The 17,450-nt window shown below is 42.6% G+C and overlaps 1 protein-coding gene and 1 long non-coding RNA gene across 7 annotated transcripts in view; one reads left to right on the forward strand and one right to left on the reverse strand.

The window, feature by feature from the left end:
- Nucleotides 1-2,771: 2,771 nt before the first annotated feature.
- LOC134358962 (uncharacterized) lies at nt 2,772-8,548 on the reverse strand. Its single transcript, XR_010020987.1, has 3 exons — nt 8,417-8,548; nt 7,261-7,886; nt 2,772-3,333 (listed from the first exon to the last, which is right to left on the reverse strand). It is a non-coding gene; the product is annotated as an uncharacterized LOC134358962 (long non-coding RNA).
- The window catches only part of LOC134358961 (poly [ADP-ribose] polymerase tankyrase-2), a 75,517-nt gene continuing 66,295 nt past the window's right edge, over nt 8,229-17,450 (forward strand). For 2 of the 6 annotated variants that reach the window (XM_063071680.1, XM_063071683.1), the window contains exon 1: nt 8,234-8,641. In XM_063071680.1, coding sequence (XP_062927750.1) covers nt 8,431-8,641 — 211 coding nt within the window. In that variant the 5' untranslated portion in view covers nt 8,234-8,430. Of the gene's footprint in view, nt 8,642-17,450 lie in introns of all 6 variants that reach the window. The other 4 variants (XM_063071686.1, XM_063071681.1, XM_063071682.1 and 1 more) reach the window with 4 other exon arrangements.

Genomic DNA, 17,450 nt, shown 5'->3' on the forward strand with positions numbered 1-17,450 from the left:
ATGGCATCATCCAGAACCTTTCTTACTTCACTTTCAGTTGATTTTACTGTAGAGGATGTGGTTTGCAAATTGTGGATGAATCTCTAGTCAAGTTGCAGTTGTTTCAGCCAATCACACCCACGCAATGCTGTTTCTTCTGTTTGTTTTACCGCATATAAGCTCAATATGGCTTGTTGGTTGTGTATTTCCCTGTCATGAATGTTCTTCTAACAGAAGTTAACTTTTCTCCAGTGTAGGTTCTTAGATGAATATTTGCAGGCTTCAGTTTAGTATCTTTGAAATGCCATTCAACCTCATTTTGTGGAATGACTGAAACAGCCGATCCAGTGCCCAATTCCAGTTTAATTAATTTGTATTTTTTCTTCTTGTGTAGGCCGTATTGCTTGTCTCTTTTTAGTGTTTACGTTGTAAATCTCAAGGCTACCCACTCCTGTGTCACTCTCATCATTATCAGACTTTTCATCAACAGCATGCATATTAGTGTTCTTTCTGAAACTGCAACTTGACTTCCTAGTGCTTTCTCTTCCCTGTGCAGTCCATTTATTTTTGTCTGGTGACATGTTCTTTGTACGTGTCCTACTTTGTTGCACTTGCTGCAAGTTTTGTCCTTAAATCTGCTTTTATATGGCATATGTGAACCCCTGCCGCAATGATAGCACTATTTGTTTTGCCAGGCTGGTTTCTGTTTAGCCGCTGCAATTTTATTCATACTCACTTTCATTCCTGACTGCAACTCAGATGCGTATCTGTCTGCGGTTTCCATTGAAACAGCGATTTCCACTGCTCTTTTCAATGTAAGCTATGCTACGGTTAGGAGCCATTTTTAATACTTTCTTATTAAGATTTCACAAACTAAATGATCGTGCGGTGTATCATTAAGCCCATTACTGAACTGACAATGCTCAGACAATCTCTTCAATTCAGCCACATATGCTGCAATGGACTCCCTTTCTTTTCGATTCCACTTACTAAACGTAAAGCATTCTGTAATTACCAATGAATTTGGCTCCAAGTATTTCTGCATTACTGTTGCAATCGTGGCAAAACACATTTCTGATGGCTTGGTTGGGGCAGTCAGACTTTGAAGCGAACTGTATACCATTAACTCTAATGCACTTAGCAAAATTGACACTCACTTCTCATTGGTTATTTCAGTTGCTTCAAAATACTGTTCCATTAGCTCAGTATCTATGAGCCAATTATCCATTGTGTAATCAAACATGTCAATCTTTCTGATGTAACCAGCCATTTCTGATTTCTTTTTAATGATTATTATCACCTGGTACAGTATTCACTTTTTATGAACCCACAAATTCTTCCGTTTATGGCATTTTTTTAAAAACTCCATCGTCTCTTCCTTTCCGAACACCGTCTCTCAACATGCTGGGCTGTTTCTTTTAGACTTGACCATTCCTAGCATTGTTTTTTTTAGTTTAAATATTTTGCTCCATTTTAGCAGGTCAATAGCTGTCTCAGGTTTATTTTAAAAATTCTTCATCACCAATGTTATGTTTTGTAACTACAAAACATTAAATTAATTCAAAGCAAAATACAGGGAGTTCGAAATGTGTGTCTATACTTCGAGTTTCCTTTAAGACAAGCAGTCTAGGATAGTCACTTGATGACAAGTGCAATTAACGTATTTTGCATATAACCCACAATTAATTACTTAAACAAACAAGAATGATTAATCAAACAATATATATACGAGATTACTCAAATATTACTAAAATATTAAATACACAACACCTACCTTCATTGAGGGATGGAGACAGGGATAGGAAAGATTCAGAGCAGGAGCTCTCAACCTTTTTAATGCCACAGACCCCTACCATTAATCAAGGGGTCCATGGAAACCTTGATTTAGAGGGATACAGGACAAATATGGGCAAATTGGACTAGCCAAGTTGGCATCTTGCTTGGCATGGATACATTGGGAAAAGGACTTGTTTCTGTGCTCTGAAACTCTCTTTGGGCAACGGGTCATGATTTTCAAAACCTCATTGTGAACCTTTATTGCTGAAGGGCAGTGTGGTGCAGCAGAGACAGTTTGGTAAAGCACTTTGGCGTTGTGGGTGCTGAGTGTGAGATCCATCCTCTCACGTGCTTCAATGACTATGTTAACAATGTCTGGGAACAGCTTCTGAATGTGAGAAAATGCAAATGCTGGCTGAATACTGCAGTTTGACTTCTAAGGTTCAAGTAATCTTGGTTTTGGAATGTATTTTTTTACAGAATGAACGGTTTTCCCATTAAATTTGAAGATTAGCTCTAATTTATGGGAAACTTGTTGGAAGTGATGTGGAACAATATGGCAAGAAAGACAAGAAAACTGAAGAAATGAAGGAGCCTTATTTGACATTGGTCTTGACTGAGATTGGAGGCACCTAATAAAGTGGCCATTAAATGTATCTCCACGGACTGTGAAATGATTGTTGGTGCTAGACAGGGTGGTCTGAGTATCTCAGAAAATACTGATCTCCTGGAATTTTCATGCACAACACCCTATAGGGCTTACCAAGAATGATGGAAAAAAAAACCAAAAAAAGCATCAAGTAAGCAGCAGTTCTGTGGGAGAAACTGCTTTGTTCAATAGTTCAATAGTTCCATTTAATATCAAAGAATGTATACAATATGCAACCTGAAATCCTTACTCTCCACAGTCATCCTCGAAACAGAAGAAATCCCCAAAGAATGAATGACATTAAATAAGAACCCCGAAGCACCCTGACCCTCTCACGCACAAGCACTATCAACCATCCCCCTCCCCTTCCCCAAATTATTCTATCATAAAACATTAGCATACCCTCCACCCACCATGCAAACAACAGCAAAGCCCCCCAAAGAGAGACCATAGTCTACAGTCCATCAAAAACTAACTGTTCACTCCAACATGTCGACATCCCATAGGCTCTCTCTCTCTCTCTCTCTCTCACCAACAAGGGAGAGTCAGATATTGCTCCTTCTACAGTGAGAGGGGAGATAGCAGTTGTTATTTCAATGTTACAGTCAGTCTGAAGCATTGCTTTTTTTTAAATTTTGAGTTCCCCAACTCGAGAATCGGCAAATCGATCACTGAATGCAGAGCACTCCGACAGCCACCCTTGCTGTCTTCGATGTTCCGGCTCCCACTGCACTTCAGTACATGACACCGGTAAGAATTTGTGTCCACAGGGCCACGCAGGCCCAAAATTCGCCCGACTTCAGGCCGAACTTGGACATACCAAATCGCGGCTAATTGGGGAGCTCCAAGAACAGAAATGCGCCGTCATGCAGAATCGCTGTTCTTGAGTGTTGCTGTAGATCAAAAATCCTAATAGGATCCCGGCCACCCTGCAAATGAAAATAGAGACATTAGAATAGGAAGAATGTAACTGGTTTACTGATAAACTGGGAGAAGTCACCCTCGGGCATCATTTTAGCTCTGCCCACATTGTTAATGAGGGAGGTCAGAGGAGAATGATTCAAGCTGACAGGAAGACGACAGCATCTCAAATGACCACACGTTACAATGATGGTGTGCAGAAGAGCATCTCTGAAAGCACAGCATGTTGAATCTTGAAGTGGATGGGCTACAGTAGCAAAAGACTACAAACATATACCCAATAGTTATTAGGTCAGGAGGTCAATGTATCTCACATGTGGTTCTCCTGGGCATGCTGCATGAGCTGGAGCTACAGGATAGCGGGTCAGAGGCAGTACTGCTACATAGGGGATCCCCAAGGGAGGGGTGGAAGATGGACATATCTATAAATCCTGTTGACAGATGCCTTACAGAATTGGTCAAATTCAAAGGGAAAATTTGATAACTTTTCCACGAGCCAAGTCATTCAAGCTTGAATGATCTAGGAAATATTGATTGTAACCAAGACGTGTTTTAGCTCATTTAGAACCCATAGCTCCATATGACTGTACACTATCTCATCCTTGATGTACAGCTCATGTGTAGGTAAGAGATCCTACATATTCAGGGAATTTGCATAAATCCTTAATCCATAGCACATGTCAAATCCATTTTGTAACTTTAGAAGTGTTTTTCCCATTAACTTCACTTCTCCTTGACACATTCAAATTCTACCGTGATATCATTTTCTTTTCCTCTGGATTTCAGTTTTTTTGTCCATATTTACACTAAGGCTGCAATGAGGTCTAGAACTATGGGGTCCTGGCAAAACCTAAAATGGGGCATTTGTTTGCAGGTTTTTGATGGGAAGAAGCCTTTTGAATGCACAGTCAATTAAATCCATCTATGCTGGTGATTCTGATTAGGTAAATTGGGGAGGGGGTGGTATTTGTGCTGATGACTTAGTCCTGCTTTTTATAGACAGTACAAGGTTGATCAGTTTACCACATTGTCAGGGGAATTGAGCCAGTCTTGAAAGATCTTGACTGGAGACTTGGGTAATTCAGGAGCACAAGCCTGTAATACTAGAGTTATAGTGAATGTTTATGCTTCAGTGAGAATACCTCTCATTCTTTAAAAGTGTAGAGAGTTATGATTAATCTGGGGCAGCACAGTGGAGCAGTTCGATGAACTGCTGCCTCACAACGCCCAAGTACAATCCAGAGCTCTGGGTGCAGCTAGGCAGAATTTGCATATTATCACTGAATTACATGGGTTTCCTCTGGGTGCTCCAATTCCCTCCCACATCCCAAAGACACGTGAACTGGTAGTTTAATTGCCCCCTGTAAATTGCCACTTGTGTGTAGGTGAGTAGTAGGGTCTGGAAGGGAATCTGGGGAGAATAAAACAAAATGGGATTAATGTTGAATTATTGTAAACTGGTGGCTGAATCAGTGAGCTGTAGGGCCTGTTTCTGTGTTGTATCTCAATGTTGTTATTTATGATTCTCCTCAAACAATATAAAACTCACATCCCAAAGATCAACATAGTGTACCTTCATCACACTCCATTTATTGCAAGTGTATTCTTCATTAAGTAGGGAAACAAGATTCAAACACAATATTCCAGATGTGGTCTTACCAGAGCCCTAGATAAGTGGAGAAGTTCATCCTCTATGTTTTTTGCTAAAATCCTCTTTCAGTAAATGCCAACATTTGGCTTCCAAAATGCTTTTTACAACTGTGTGTAAATGTTCAGCCAACGATGTACAAACACATCCAGGTTAGACCATAAAACATAGGAGAAGAATTAGGCAATTCGGCCCATTGAGTCTGCTCCACCATCTGATCATGGCTAATCCCTCTCAACCGGCGTCAGGCCGTCTCCCCATAACCTTTCATGTCCAGAGTTTTCAAAAATCTATCAACCTCCTCCTTAAATACACCCAAAGACCTGGCCTCCACACCTGCTTGTGGCAAGGAATTCCATGGATTCACCATCCTCTAGCTAAAGAAGTTTCTCTTCATCTCCATTCTAAATGGATGTCCCTCTATTCTGAGGTCCTCGACTCCCCCACTGTAGACAGCATCCTCTCCACATCCACTCTATCTAGGCCTTTCGACATTCAATAGATTTCAATGAGATCCCCACTCATTATTCTAAATTCAGTGAGTACAGGCCCAGCGCCATCAAACGCTCCTCATATGATAAGCCTTTCATACCCAGAATCGTTTTCGTGAACCTCCTTTGAACCCTCTCCAATGTCAGCACATCCTTTCTCAGATAAGGAGCCCAAAACTGCTCACAATACTCCAGGTGAGGCCTCATCAGTTCCTTATAAAGCCTTAGCATTATAACCTTGTTTTTATATTCTAGTCCTCTCAAAACGAATGCTAACATTGCATTTGCCTACCTCAATGCCTACTCAACCTGCAAGTTAACCCCTAGGGAATCCTGCATGAGGACTCTCGAGTCCCTCTGCACCTTCGATTTTTGAATTTTCTCCCCATTTAGAAAATAGTCTATGCTTTTATTCCTTTTACCAAAGTGCATGACCATACACTTCCCTATACTGTATTCCATCTGCCACTTCTTTGCCAATTCTCCAAATCTGTCTGTAGCCCCTATGCTTCCTCAAGACTACCTGCTCCTCCATCTATCATCATTATGTCCACAAACTTAGCCATAAAGCCAGCAAATCCATCATCCAAATCATCAACATACAATATTAAAAGAAGCGGTCCCAACACCACTAGACTTACACATTATTTTCAAATCTCACTATACATCCTTATATTTTTTCCATTTAAGTGGATGATCTTACCTTTTTTCCAAAATGTATTCCATTCACTAACTTGTGTCCCTGAACCCACTCTGCACTCTACATGGCTACTGGCAAAACCACAGACCCTGGGGTCTGCACTGCCTTGCAGGCAAGCTTTGGCAATCACACTCATGAGTATGCACGTTCCAGCCACTTACTGTTTCACTGTGGTGGCATTTAGCTCCCTTGTTCCAGTCTTGTCAAGACTTGACCAAAAGCACACCAATGTCAACACTCCCTCGTCTTGCTTCCAGGGGAAGAAGACTACCATTCAGACTCTTGCTGTTCAAGAGCAGTGTTTGTTTAGTATTAAACTACTACTGCTGTATCAGTGCTAGGTTTAGTTTGAAAGTTCTAATTAATGGCCCTGTTGGCCTACTGTTTGTTGTTTTCCTTTTATTTCTGTACAGTTTCCATTAAAAGTCAAGTGGACTGTTGATCTGCTTCGGTGTCTCTCTCTGCAGTTCAGCCATAATCACTTATTCTTGTCAGCCACTTAACATTGTAACATTAGCAAAACTGAATATATTGTAACTAATTTCCCCCGTCCAATGAATATGCAGACAATGGAGGGATACGGACCATGTGCAGACAGAAGGGATTAGTTTAGTTAGGTGTTATTGGGTTAAGTAGCTCAGCACAACATTGTGGTTTGAAGGGCATGTTCCTGTGTTGTACTGTTCCTGTTTGAAATATTCATATAAACTGTGAATGTTTGGGGCTCTACCTGCAGCTCCCATTAGCTGGCATCCTGAAAATAATCTGTTCATTCCTACTCTCTATTTCTGTCCATTAATAATTCTAGTATACTACATCCACACCATGTGCCCCAATTATGTTTAATAATCCTTTTGCTTCAAAATGCAAAACACTGCATCGGGAAATCTGAAGTAAAACAGAACATTTTCAAAATTATTATTAGTCAGAGAGTATTTGCCATGTCAGAAACCATTAACCTTTCATGTGAATAGATGGACAGTCATTCATTTAAAACTTTAATGAATTGTACACCTTCCTTCTTATCACTATCCAGGCATGCAGCTGTTCTGAAATCTGTAGGTTTTATGTACAGTATGTGTTGGTAGCAACTTACTGTATATCTAAAAATAACAAGGCTCTTAAAATATTCTTGATTTCTGCCTTATGTTGAGTCTTCGAATGCAGTATGGTTTGTAATTAATGCTCATTCTACTTCACGAGAAGATGACTTCACCGTAGTGTGCTGTAACTCAAATAATGACGAGTCAGAGTATGCAAAGGAGATAGCGAAATTGGTAACATGGTTTTATGACCACAATCTTTCCCTCAATATCAACAAAAGAGTTGTCCATTGACTTCGGAGGGTTGAGAGCTTCAAGTTCCTAGGAGTGAAGATCACCAGCTGCTTGTCCTTGTCCAACTATGCTGACACCCCAGCCAAGAAAGTTCATCAACACCTCTAATTCCTCAGGAAGCTGAAGAAATTTGGCATGTGTCTGTCTACCCCTACCAATTTTTACAGATGCACCACAGAAAGCATTCTATCTGGATCCATCACAGCTTAGTATGGCAAGCTGCATATGACCTCAAGAAACAGTGGGGTTGTGGACACCATGGAATCCAGCCTTCCCTCCATGGACTGTCTACTCTTCTCGCAGCCTCAGTAAGGTTGCCAGCATAATCCAAGTCCCCACCTATTCCAGACATTTTCACTTCTCCTCTCTTCCAGCAGGCATAAGTCTGAAAGCACAAAAAAGGGTCAGGGACAGCTTGTAACCCGCTGCTATAACACTATCGAATGGTTCCCTGATTGGTAAAATGAATTGACCTCATAATCTACTTCGTAAAACCTTGCACCCTATTGTCTGCGTGCACGGCGTATTTTTTACCTTATACTACCTAAATGCACTACGTAATGATTTGCCGTGTTTTAATAAAACACTCCCAAATATTCTACGTGCACACAATGCTTCTTAATAAATAGGGCCACCGAGCGGAAATACGCTCGGGTTTGCTTTGCACCGTCGAACCGAGGACAGCTCGGTGTGTAAACCCACGTTGGACAGCTCGGTGTGTAAACCCACGTTGGACAGCAGCTGGTCCGGCGCACGCGCGTTCACGCGCCCGGGTCACGTGGTGCTCGGGGCTGGCAGGCTTTGTTCGGAGGCTGGGGCGTGGGGCGCGCGCACGGGCACGGGCTCGGGCTCGACCCGTCTCGTCTCGCTACGGGGGGCCGGACGCGACGCCTCGTCGCGCCGCAAAATACCGACTTGTGCTGTCGCCGATGGCGTCTCGACGGTGTCCTGGGGCGGCAGGCTCGAGTGCGGGCGAGCACTCTCCAGTGCCCGCGTCTGCACATCCAGACCCAGCCAGGGAGCTGTTCGAGGGCTGCCGCAACGGGGACGTGGCCCGGGTGAAGAAGCTGCTGAAGGCGGACAACGTCAACGCCAGAGACACGGCGGGTCGCAAATCCACCCCGTTGCACTTCGCCGCAGGTAAAAGGAAAACAAACGCGGCGGCCGTCTCCCCTCCCCCGTGCCGTTCCCAAACACTGCCCGCTTCCCCTTCCCTACGGCGCTGATTTCCTTCGTAAATTGAATTCTTCCTGCTGGGCACGCCCAGCAAGAATTGCACTGTTCCTGCGCCTTCTAGTTACAGCTGCCAAAAGGGAACGCTTTTTTTTTGCTTTAATATATGCGGAATTGGTGTTTACTGCTACAGAGATTGGTTCTTTTTGCTTGGAGTTTTTCGAGAGAAGAGACACGGTGAGGAGTGCTTTGGCAAAGATTCGTGGATCTTAAGTCACGAAGTCTATGATGTGCAATGTTGCAAGAAAGGGCAGGGCGTCTTGGAAGGAAGGAATGCACCTGCTGTTCCTTGCCCATGCAACGAGAATACTGTAACTTTGAGTTTGGGGGAAAAAAACAGTATGATTTATTTAAATAGGGTGTCAGTCTATGCGGCTTATTCTATATCGACACGATCTAGTGAGCGAGCCCACTGCGCCAGTTGCAGTCTTTTCCATGTTGCCTGGGAAATGTTTCGGGTAGGCGGGAGCTTAAAAATGCAATATGCATAGGGTGGCGATGATTCTGTAACTTGTAACCCGAATCTTCCATTTATAAAACAGGTCGTTTCAAGGGGTAGTGTTAACAATTGTCTCTGTGAACTTTAATGGACGTCGTACGAGCGAGACGAACGTGAATGTTCCGACTTTTCATGTGGCTCAGAGCTGCTGACGGGTCTTGACTTCATGCAAACTCGTAGTTACGCTAGGAAATGCGCCCATTGCGCATGTACCGGGCACTAAACTCAGTTCCATTTATTTGCATGTAGGCGAAAGGGGAATGGCTATTTAAATTATCAATTTTTGTGTTCATTTTAATTGGTTTCGTTGTTACTTTTTGAGCACTTAAAATTGTTTAATTTGTAATGCTTTTGAACATGAGACATTCACTACAGAAGGAGTTCCCCAGAATGCACTGACGGTCTCTGAAAGAAGGGTGGGGTTTCATTTTGAGAAGCTTTGGTTTTAATTGTTTATTGACATTCAGAAATACTTTAAAGGCAACTAAAATTGAAGTAAACTTTTTGAATAAGAAGTATAAAGGAAAGCAAAAACAGCTATTTGCGTTCATTTTTATGGGTGACATAGCAAGCTATTTGTGCCTAGGGCCTTGATCAACATTCCAAACAAAGCTTCTTTGCTGGGTTCTGGTCAAAGACAATTCAAAGTGCAGATCAGTGTGACATCTTTGACATAAAATATACTTTTTGGTTCAGGTTCTGAATTTAAGATTTGCTCTTAAGATTTCTGACGGCATATTCCACACATGGCTGCTTTCATATTTTGGAAGAAATTTAAGATTAACTCTGGGTGCTGTTATTACTACTGCTGTCCACTATGCCACTGGTGTTTAGGGCAACACTCAAGCAGTGTTCATCATATCAGTAGCTTGGTTTTCACTATTGTCAGTCCTGCAAGGTCCTGGTGGAGACTCGGGAATACCCTCGCACACAGATGTAGAAGTTCTTCATTGCTGTTTCTATAGCAGTTTTGTTTTCACCAGTCAGGATCGTTGATCCTGGGCTGAACTCCGGTGGAACACTTTTCATCTGACCTTCACCATTTGACCTGTTTGACATGGGTGACCAGACCAAAACCCAAAGCATAAAGCCCTGACTCCAGTCAACATGGCTCTTTGGGTCGTTGAGGGTGGCAAGCCTCAAACCATGACAAGGTTGTGGTCCTCTGGGCGGTTTGGGTGTTATTGTTTCTTTATAAATGTCAGACCAGTACCTTCATTGTGTATCAAATCTATAATAAAATGTTCTTGAGAAGTTTAATCTCAAATGGAAGTAATCTTCCTCTTCTAAAAGTCATGCAGATTGTTAAGGGTTGGTTACTGTATATTATCATTCCATCCTCTTTCTTCCCTCCCCCCAAGTGTAGGTGATTGGGGTGATAATGGGCAATATGCTAGGACAGGTTACTAAGAAACTGGGAATGGAAACATGCTGAAATGACTCAGCATGTTCCCAACAGCACATGGACCATTCAATTAATTGAGCCTATAATGACTGTCAGATTCCCAGCAGTCTCATTTTCCTCTCTTGCCTTGCCTTTCCTCCGTACCCTTCCCCGTCCCAAAATTGGCATCAAGTTTGGGTCCTTGAAATTGTAGGACATTTACACCAGCCACTGTCCTAGAGGAAATGTGCCATAAGGAAATATGGGAAATAAAGTAATGGAATGGAATAGTGGCAAATCCCTGGAGCCATTTGGTTTCATATACAGGATTTCAAAAAAGAGGTAGAAAAATGCATTTGCCCTGACTTGTTAATCTGCCAAATCTCTTTTGATTGAGGAACTTTAAATAGGAAAACTGTGCAAGTCATTATAGGAGGGGGAAAAACCTAGGGAATAATAGAGCAGGACAGGGGAATGGAGTGACTTCTGGAACTTGTAGTCTATAATTAACAAGAGTTACTGAACATTTCTGTAGTTGATCAGGGAACCTGTATGGAAAGGGTATGTTATGCTAGTTTATTTTTAAATGGCATAAGACCTTAATGAGATACTAAATAACAGAACGGATTAACGGACTAAGTTGAGCCAGTGGAAAAACTGAAGGGACGGAGAAAAGGGAATTTCTTGAAATGTTTAAATTTCTCATCCTTGAGCCTCTGTTTATCATGTGAATGTACTGTATGGTCATAGATGAATAGTATCAGACACACATTGAACTTGGCATTTACATTATTTACAAAGAATATGCCTTTCCTCAGAATTACAGTCTGCACAGAATAGGATCAGCATTCTACAATATGCACCAATTATTTTAGTACAAACATTTTAATGAAGAAGGCCAACATAATAGACATAACATTCCACTAATGAACAGGCAGTCATTTTATTCAGCAAAAAAAAAATGTGATTTGCTGACTAAGCATTCAAGAGGTCATTGGAATTAAGCCAAAAGACAGTTACCTCTGAATGCCTGGGTGAAACCAGAGCTGTTCTTAACCAGGAAAAGTTGACTAAAGTGTGCCTGATTTATTTTCAGTCTTTTATATTTGGATGGTAGTTGTATGTCTAGAAACGGCAGAGTGATAAGGTAGTTGACTATAATGAATTGACTGTAAGTCAGTCCTATAGCAGTCAGTAAAAGTTGCCGAAAGCTTGTTATATTAACAATAGAGTTTTGCACATTTGCAGTTGAACCTCTGCCAATATCTAAGTCTTTTCCCTCCTGGAACTCAAAAGTTACGGGTATCTATTCACTGTGATTAGTTTGCATGACATTTTAATGAAATAGTCCTTTTAAATTGATGTTGATTAATTGAAACTTGCTAGCTAATGAGAAAATTTCATACTGGCAGATTTGCCCGATTCGATCACTGTTGGATTTGCTATCCTCAGCATTTCTCAATAGAAAAAGACTACTGTTCTACAAGTTACTTATAGATTAAATCTGTAGATGTTATTATTTAAATGGCTGAGTCTCTAATACCAGATTGCAGAAATCACCCCCTATATAGTATATCTTTTGAATCATTTGTGTAATAATATTTAAAGGATCACCAACCCAATTAGCCTTCATGTTTAAATAGATCATATGAAGTAGATTAATTCCTGAATAAAAATTGAAAAACTTTTAATCATAAAAGTCATGATTTTAAACTAGTTTTTGTCGTGGAGAGAGCAAACTAGTTTTTGTCATGGAGATAATAAATATATTTTTGTACATCAAAGGGGCAGTGTTATTTTCTCAATTTGGTTTAAACTTGTCTGGAAATGGGAAGGCAGGAGAGATGCAGATATGGGGCAGAGCTTGTTGATAATCAGTTTGCAACTTGGTTGGATGTCAAAAAGGAAGAGGGATTATATGAATGACAAATTGCAGGGAGTATGAAGTAGATCGCCAAGTTGTGCAGTTGTTTCCAAGTTTAGGATGGCTGTGGAAGTTGTAGGGTTTTGAAAAAGAGTAAACAATATTGGAACAGCAGGATTGAAAAGAAGTAAAAATAGTGAGAGAAGCAAAAATAGCAATCTGTCGTGTGTTTTCTGTGACAACTACACTGAAAGTGCAGTTTACAGAGCTGCACGGAGCAACACAAAATACTGGAGAAACTCAGCAGGTCAGGCGGGATCTACGAAAATGAATAAACTGTTGACGTTTTGGACCGAGACCCTTCAGGTTTGGAAAGGAAGGAGGAAAATGCCAGAATGAAAAGGTTTTGAGGGAAGGGGGTGGAGTGGGGGGTGGAGGAGGACAAACTAGAAGGTGGCAGGTGGGTGGGGGTGGGGTTGAAGCACTTGGATGGGAGTTGATCGGTAGAAAAGGCAAGGGACTGGAGAAGAAGGGATCTTGATAGGAGAGTGGACTATGGGAGAAAGGGAAGGAGGAGGGGCTCCAGGGCAAGGTGATAGGCAAGTGAGTAGAAGAAGAGAGGCCAGAATGGAGAACAGAAAGTGAAGGGGGCATTACCGGAAGGAGAAATCGATGTTCATGCTTCGGGTTGGAAGCTACCAAGAACAGATGTTACAAAAACAGATGTTGAGCAGGTCATATTCACATTATATTTGTTATTAAATATTTTATCAGTTCTTTCCTGCAAATCTCAGTTTTCCAATATTGTTGAAAATTACCTATATTTCTAAGTAAATAGTTTGCCATGCTATTGTTTTAGTTCTTTACTTTGATATTGTACTGATTGATCATCTAACCTTTGCCAAGGACAGTTTACTCTCACCTGTTCAAGGAAATTCTAGTGAAGGTTTTTTTTTGAACTTCTGGCCACCTAAGTTACTAATTTTCTGTATGTTCACCGAAGTGTCAAGATTTTTAATCATTTACTGTTTCTGATGATTTATGCAGAGATTTAGCATGGGAACCCGCTCTTCTGGCCCAACAAGCCTGCACCACCCACAGCCGATTATACCCATGTAACTAATTAACCCACCCACAGCCAATTATACCCATGTAACTAATTAACCCACTAACTTCTATGTCTTGGGAATATGCAAGATAACTGGAGCACCCAGAGGAAGCCCACATGGTCATGGGGAGAATGTACACGCTCCTTACAGTGGAATTGATTGCAGGTCACTGGCATTGTAATAGCGTTATGCTAATAATCCACTGTCAAGTCAGTGGTGTAGTGGCATCCACACCAGAATTCGGGGTGAGTGCTCCTGGGGTTTACGCTAACCGACTCCTTGCCCAGGTTCGAATCCTTGTATGCTTTCCATCTGTGCTGGGATGAGTGTCGAGCTAGCAACTCGGCCTCGTTTTTAAAAAGAATGAGTGCTAAGGAAATGGCAATGGATGCGCCACAAGACGCAGAGAGGGAGAACAATAACTGATCCACTACCATAATATTTGGAAACTGAAAAGGCCTTGTAAGAATGAGCTGTCGAGATCCCAAGTGTCACATTTTTTTGGTGTCTTTTCTTCTGAGGAACGAGTGCAGCAACAACACTGTCAGTGCATTAAAAACATAGAAACATAGAAAATAGGTGCAGGAGTAGGCCATTCGGCCCTTCGAGCCTGCACCGCCATTTATTATGATCATGGCTGATCATCCAACTCAGAACCCCGCCCCAGCCTTCCCTCCATACCCCCTGACCCCCATAGCCACAAGGGCCATATCTAACTCCCTCTTAAATATAGCCAATGAACTGGCCTCAACTGTTTCCTGTGGCAGAGAATTCCACAGATTCACCACTCTCTGTGTGAAGAAGTTTTTCCTAATCTCGGTCCTAAAAGGCTTCCCCTCTATCCTCAGACTGTGGCCCCTCGTTCTGGACTTCCCCAACATCGGGAACAATCTTCTTGCATTTAGCCTGTCCAATCCCTTTAGGATCTTATACGTTTCAATCAGATCCCCCCTCAATCTTCTAAATTCCAACGAGTACAAGCCCAGCTCATCCAGTCTTTCTTTATATGAAAGTCCTGCCATCCCAGGAATCAATCTGGTGAACCTTCTTTGTACTCCCTCTATGGCAAGGATGTCTTTCCTCAGATTAGGGGACCAAAACTGCACACAATACTCCAGGTGTGGTCTCACCAAGGCCTTGTACAACTGCAGTAGTACCTCCCTGCTCCTGTACTCGAATCCTCTCGCTATAAATGCCAGCATACCATTCGCCTTTTTCACCGCCTGCTGTACCTGCATGCCCACTTTCAATGACTGGTGTATAATGACACCCAGGTCTCGTTGCACCTCCCCTTTTCCTAATCGGCCACCATTCAGATAATAATCTGTTTTCCTATTTTTGCCACCAAAGTGGATAACTTCACATTTATCCACATTAAATTGCATCTGCCATGAATTTGCCCACTCACCCAACCTATCCAAGTCACCCTGCATCCTCTTAGCATCCTCCTTACAGCTAACACTGCCACCCAGCTTCGTGTCATCCGCAAACTTGGAGATGCTGCATTTAATTCCCTCATCCAAGTCATTAATATATATTGTAAACAACTGGCGTCCCAGCACTGAGCCTTGCGGTACCCCAGTAGTCACCGCCTGCCATTCTGAAAAGGTCCCGTTTATTCCCACTCTTTGCTTCCTGTCTGCTAACCAATTTTCCACCCACACCAATACCTTACCCCCAATACCGTATGCTTTAAGTTTGCACACTAATCTCCTATGTGGGACCTTGTCAAAAGCCTTTTGAAGATCCAAATATACCACATCCACTGGTTCTCCCCTATCCACTCTACTAGTTACATCCTCAAAAAATTCTATGAGATTCGTCAGACATGATTTTCCTTTCACAAATCCATGCTGACTTTGTCGGATCATTTCACCGCTTTCCAAATGTGCTGTTATCACATCCTTGATAACTGACTCCAGCAGTTTCCCCACCACCGACGTTAGGCTAACCGATCTATAATTCCCCGGTTTCTCTCTCCCTTTTTTAAAAAGTGGAGTTACATTAGCCACCCTCCAATCCTCAGGAACTAGTCCAGAATCTAACGAGTTTTGAAAAATTATCAATAATGCATCCACTATTTCTTGGGCTACTTCCTTAAGCACTCTAGGATGCAGACCATCTGGCCCTGGGGATTTATCTGCCTTCAATCCCTTCAATTTGCCTAACACCACTTCCCTACTCACATGTATTTCGCTCAGTTCCTCCATCTCACTGGACCCTCTGTCCCCTACTATTTCTGGAAGATTATTTATGTCCTCCTTAGTGAAGACAGAACCAAAGTAATTATTCAATTGGTCTGCCATGTCCTTGCTCCCCATAATCAGTTCACCTGTTTCTGTCTACAGGGGACCTACATTTGTCTTTACCAGTCTTTTCCTTTTTACACAGCTATAAAAGCTTTTACAGTCCGTTTTTATGTTCCCTGCCAGTTTTCTCTCATAATCTTTTTTCCCCTTCCTAATTAAGCCCTTTGTCCTCCTCTGCTGAACTCTGAATTTCGCCCAGTCCTCAGGTGAGCCACTTCCTCTGGCTAATTTGTATGCTTCTTCTTTGGAATTGATACTATCCCTAATTTCTCTTGTCAGCCATGGGTGCACTACCTTCCTTGATGTATTCTTTTGCCAAACTGGGATGAACAATTGTTGTAGTTCATCCATGCAACCTTTAAATGCTTGCCATTGCATATCCACCGTCAGTCCTTTAAGTGTCATTTGCCAGTCTATCTTAGCTAATTCACGTCTCATACCTTCAAAGTTACCCCTCTTTAAGTTCAGAACCTTTGTTTCTGAATTAACTATGTCACTCTCCATCTTAATGATGAATTCCACCATATTATGGTCACTCTTACCCAAGGGGCCTCTCACGATAAGATCGCTAATTAACCCTTCCTCATTGCTCAAAACCCAGTCCAGAATAGCCTGCTCTCTAGTTGGTTCCTCGACATGTTGGTTCAAAACACTATCCCGCATACATTCCAAGAAATCCTCTTCCTCAGCACCTTTACCAATTTGGTTCACCCAATCTACATGTAGATTGAAGTCACCCATTATAACTGCTGTTCCTTTATTGCACACATTTCTAATTTCCTGTTTAATACCATCTCCGACCTCACTACTACTGTTAGGTGGCCTGTACACAACTCCCACCAGCGTCTTCTGCCCGTTAGTGTTACGCAGTATGAGTGTGAGGGCAGTTTGCTGATCTCGGTGTCGGATGTGGGAGGCCCTGGAGTCTCCAAGCCTCCCGGACGTCTACATCTGCGCCAAGTGCATCGAGATGCAGCTCCTAAGGGACCGTGTTACGGAACTGGAGCTGCAGCTCGATGACCTTCGTCTGGTCAGGGAGAGTGAGGAGGTGATGGAGAGGAGTTGCAGGCAGGTGGTCACGCCGGGGCCACGGGAGGCAGACAAGTGGGTCACGGTTAGGAGGGGGAAGGGAAAGAGTCAGGTAATAGGGAGTACCCTGGTGGCTGTGCCCCTTAACAATAGGTACTCCTGTTTGAGTACTGTTGGGGGGGACAGCTTACCCGGTGGAAGCGACAGTGTCCGTGCCTCCGGCACAGAGTCTGGCCCTGTAGCTCAGAAGGGTAGGGCAAGGAAGAGGAGGGCAGTTGTGATAGGGGACTCAATAGTAAGGGGGTCAGATAGGTGATTCTGTGGACGCAGTCCAGAGACCCGGATGGTAGTTTGCCTCCCTGGTGCCAGGGTCCGGGATATTTCTGATCGTGTCCAAGATATCCTGAAGTGGGAGGGTGAGGAGCCAGAGGTCGTGGTACATATAGGTACCAATGACATAGGTAGGAAAAGGAATGAGGTCCTGAAAGGGGAATATAGGGAGCTAGGAAGGGAGTTGAGAAA

The sequence above is a fragment of the Mobula hypostoma genome, chromosome 19 (assembly GCF_963921235.1).
Source record: "Mobula hypostoma chromosome 19, sMobHyp1.1, whole genome shotgun sequence".
In the NCBI taxonomy this organism is placed as follows: Eukaryota; Metazoa; Chordata; class Chondrichthyes; order Myliobatiformes; family Myliobatidae; genus Mobula; species Mobula hypostoma.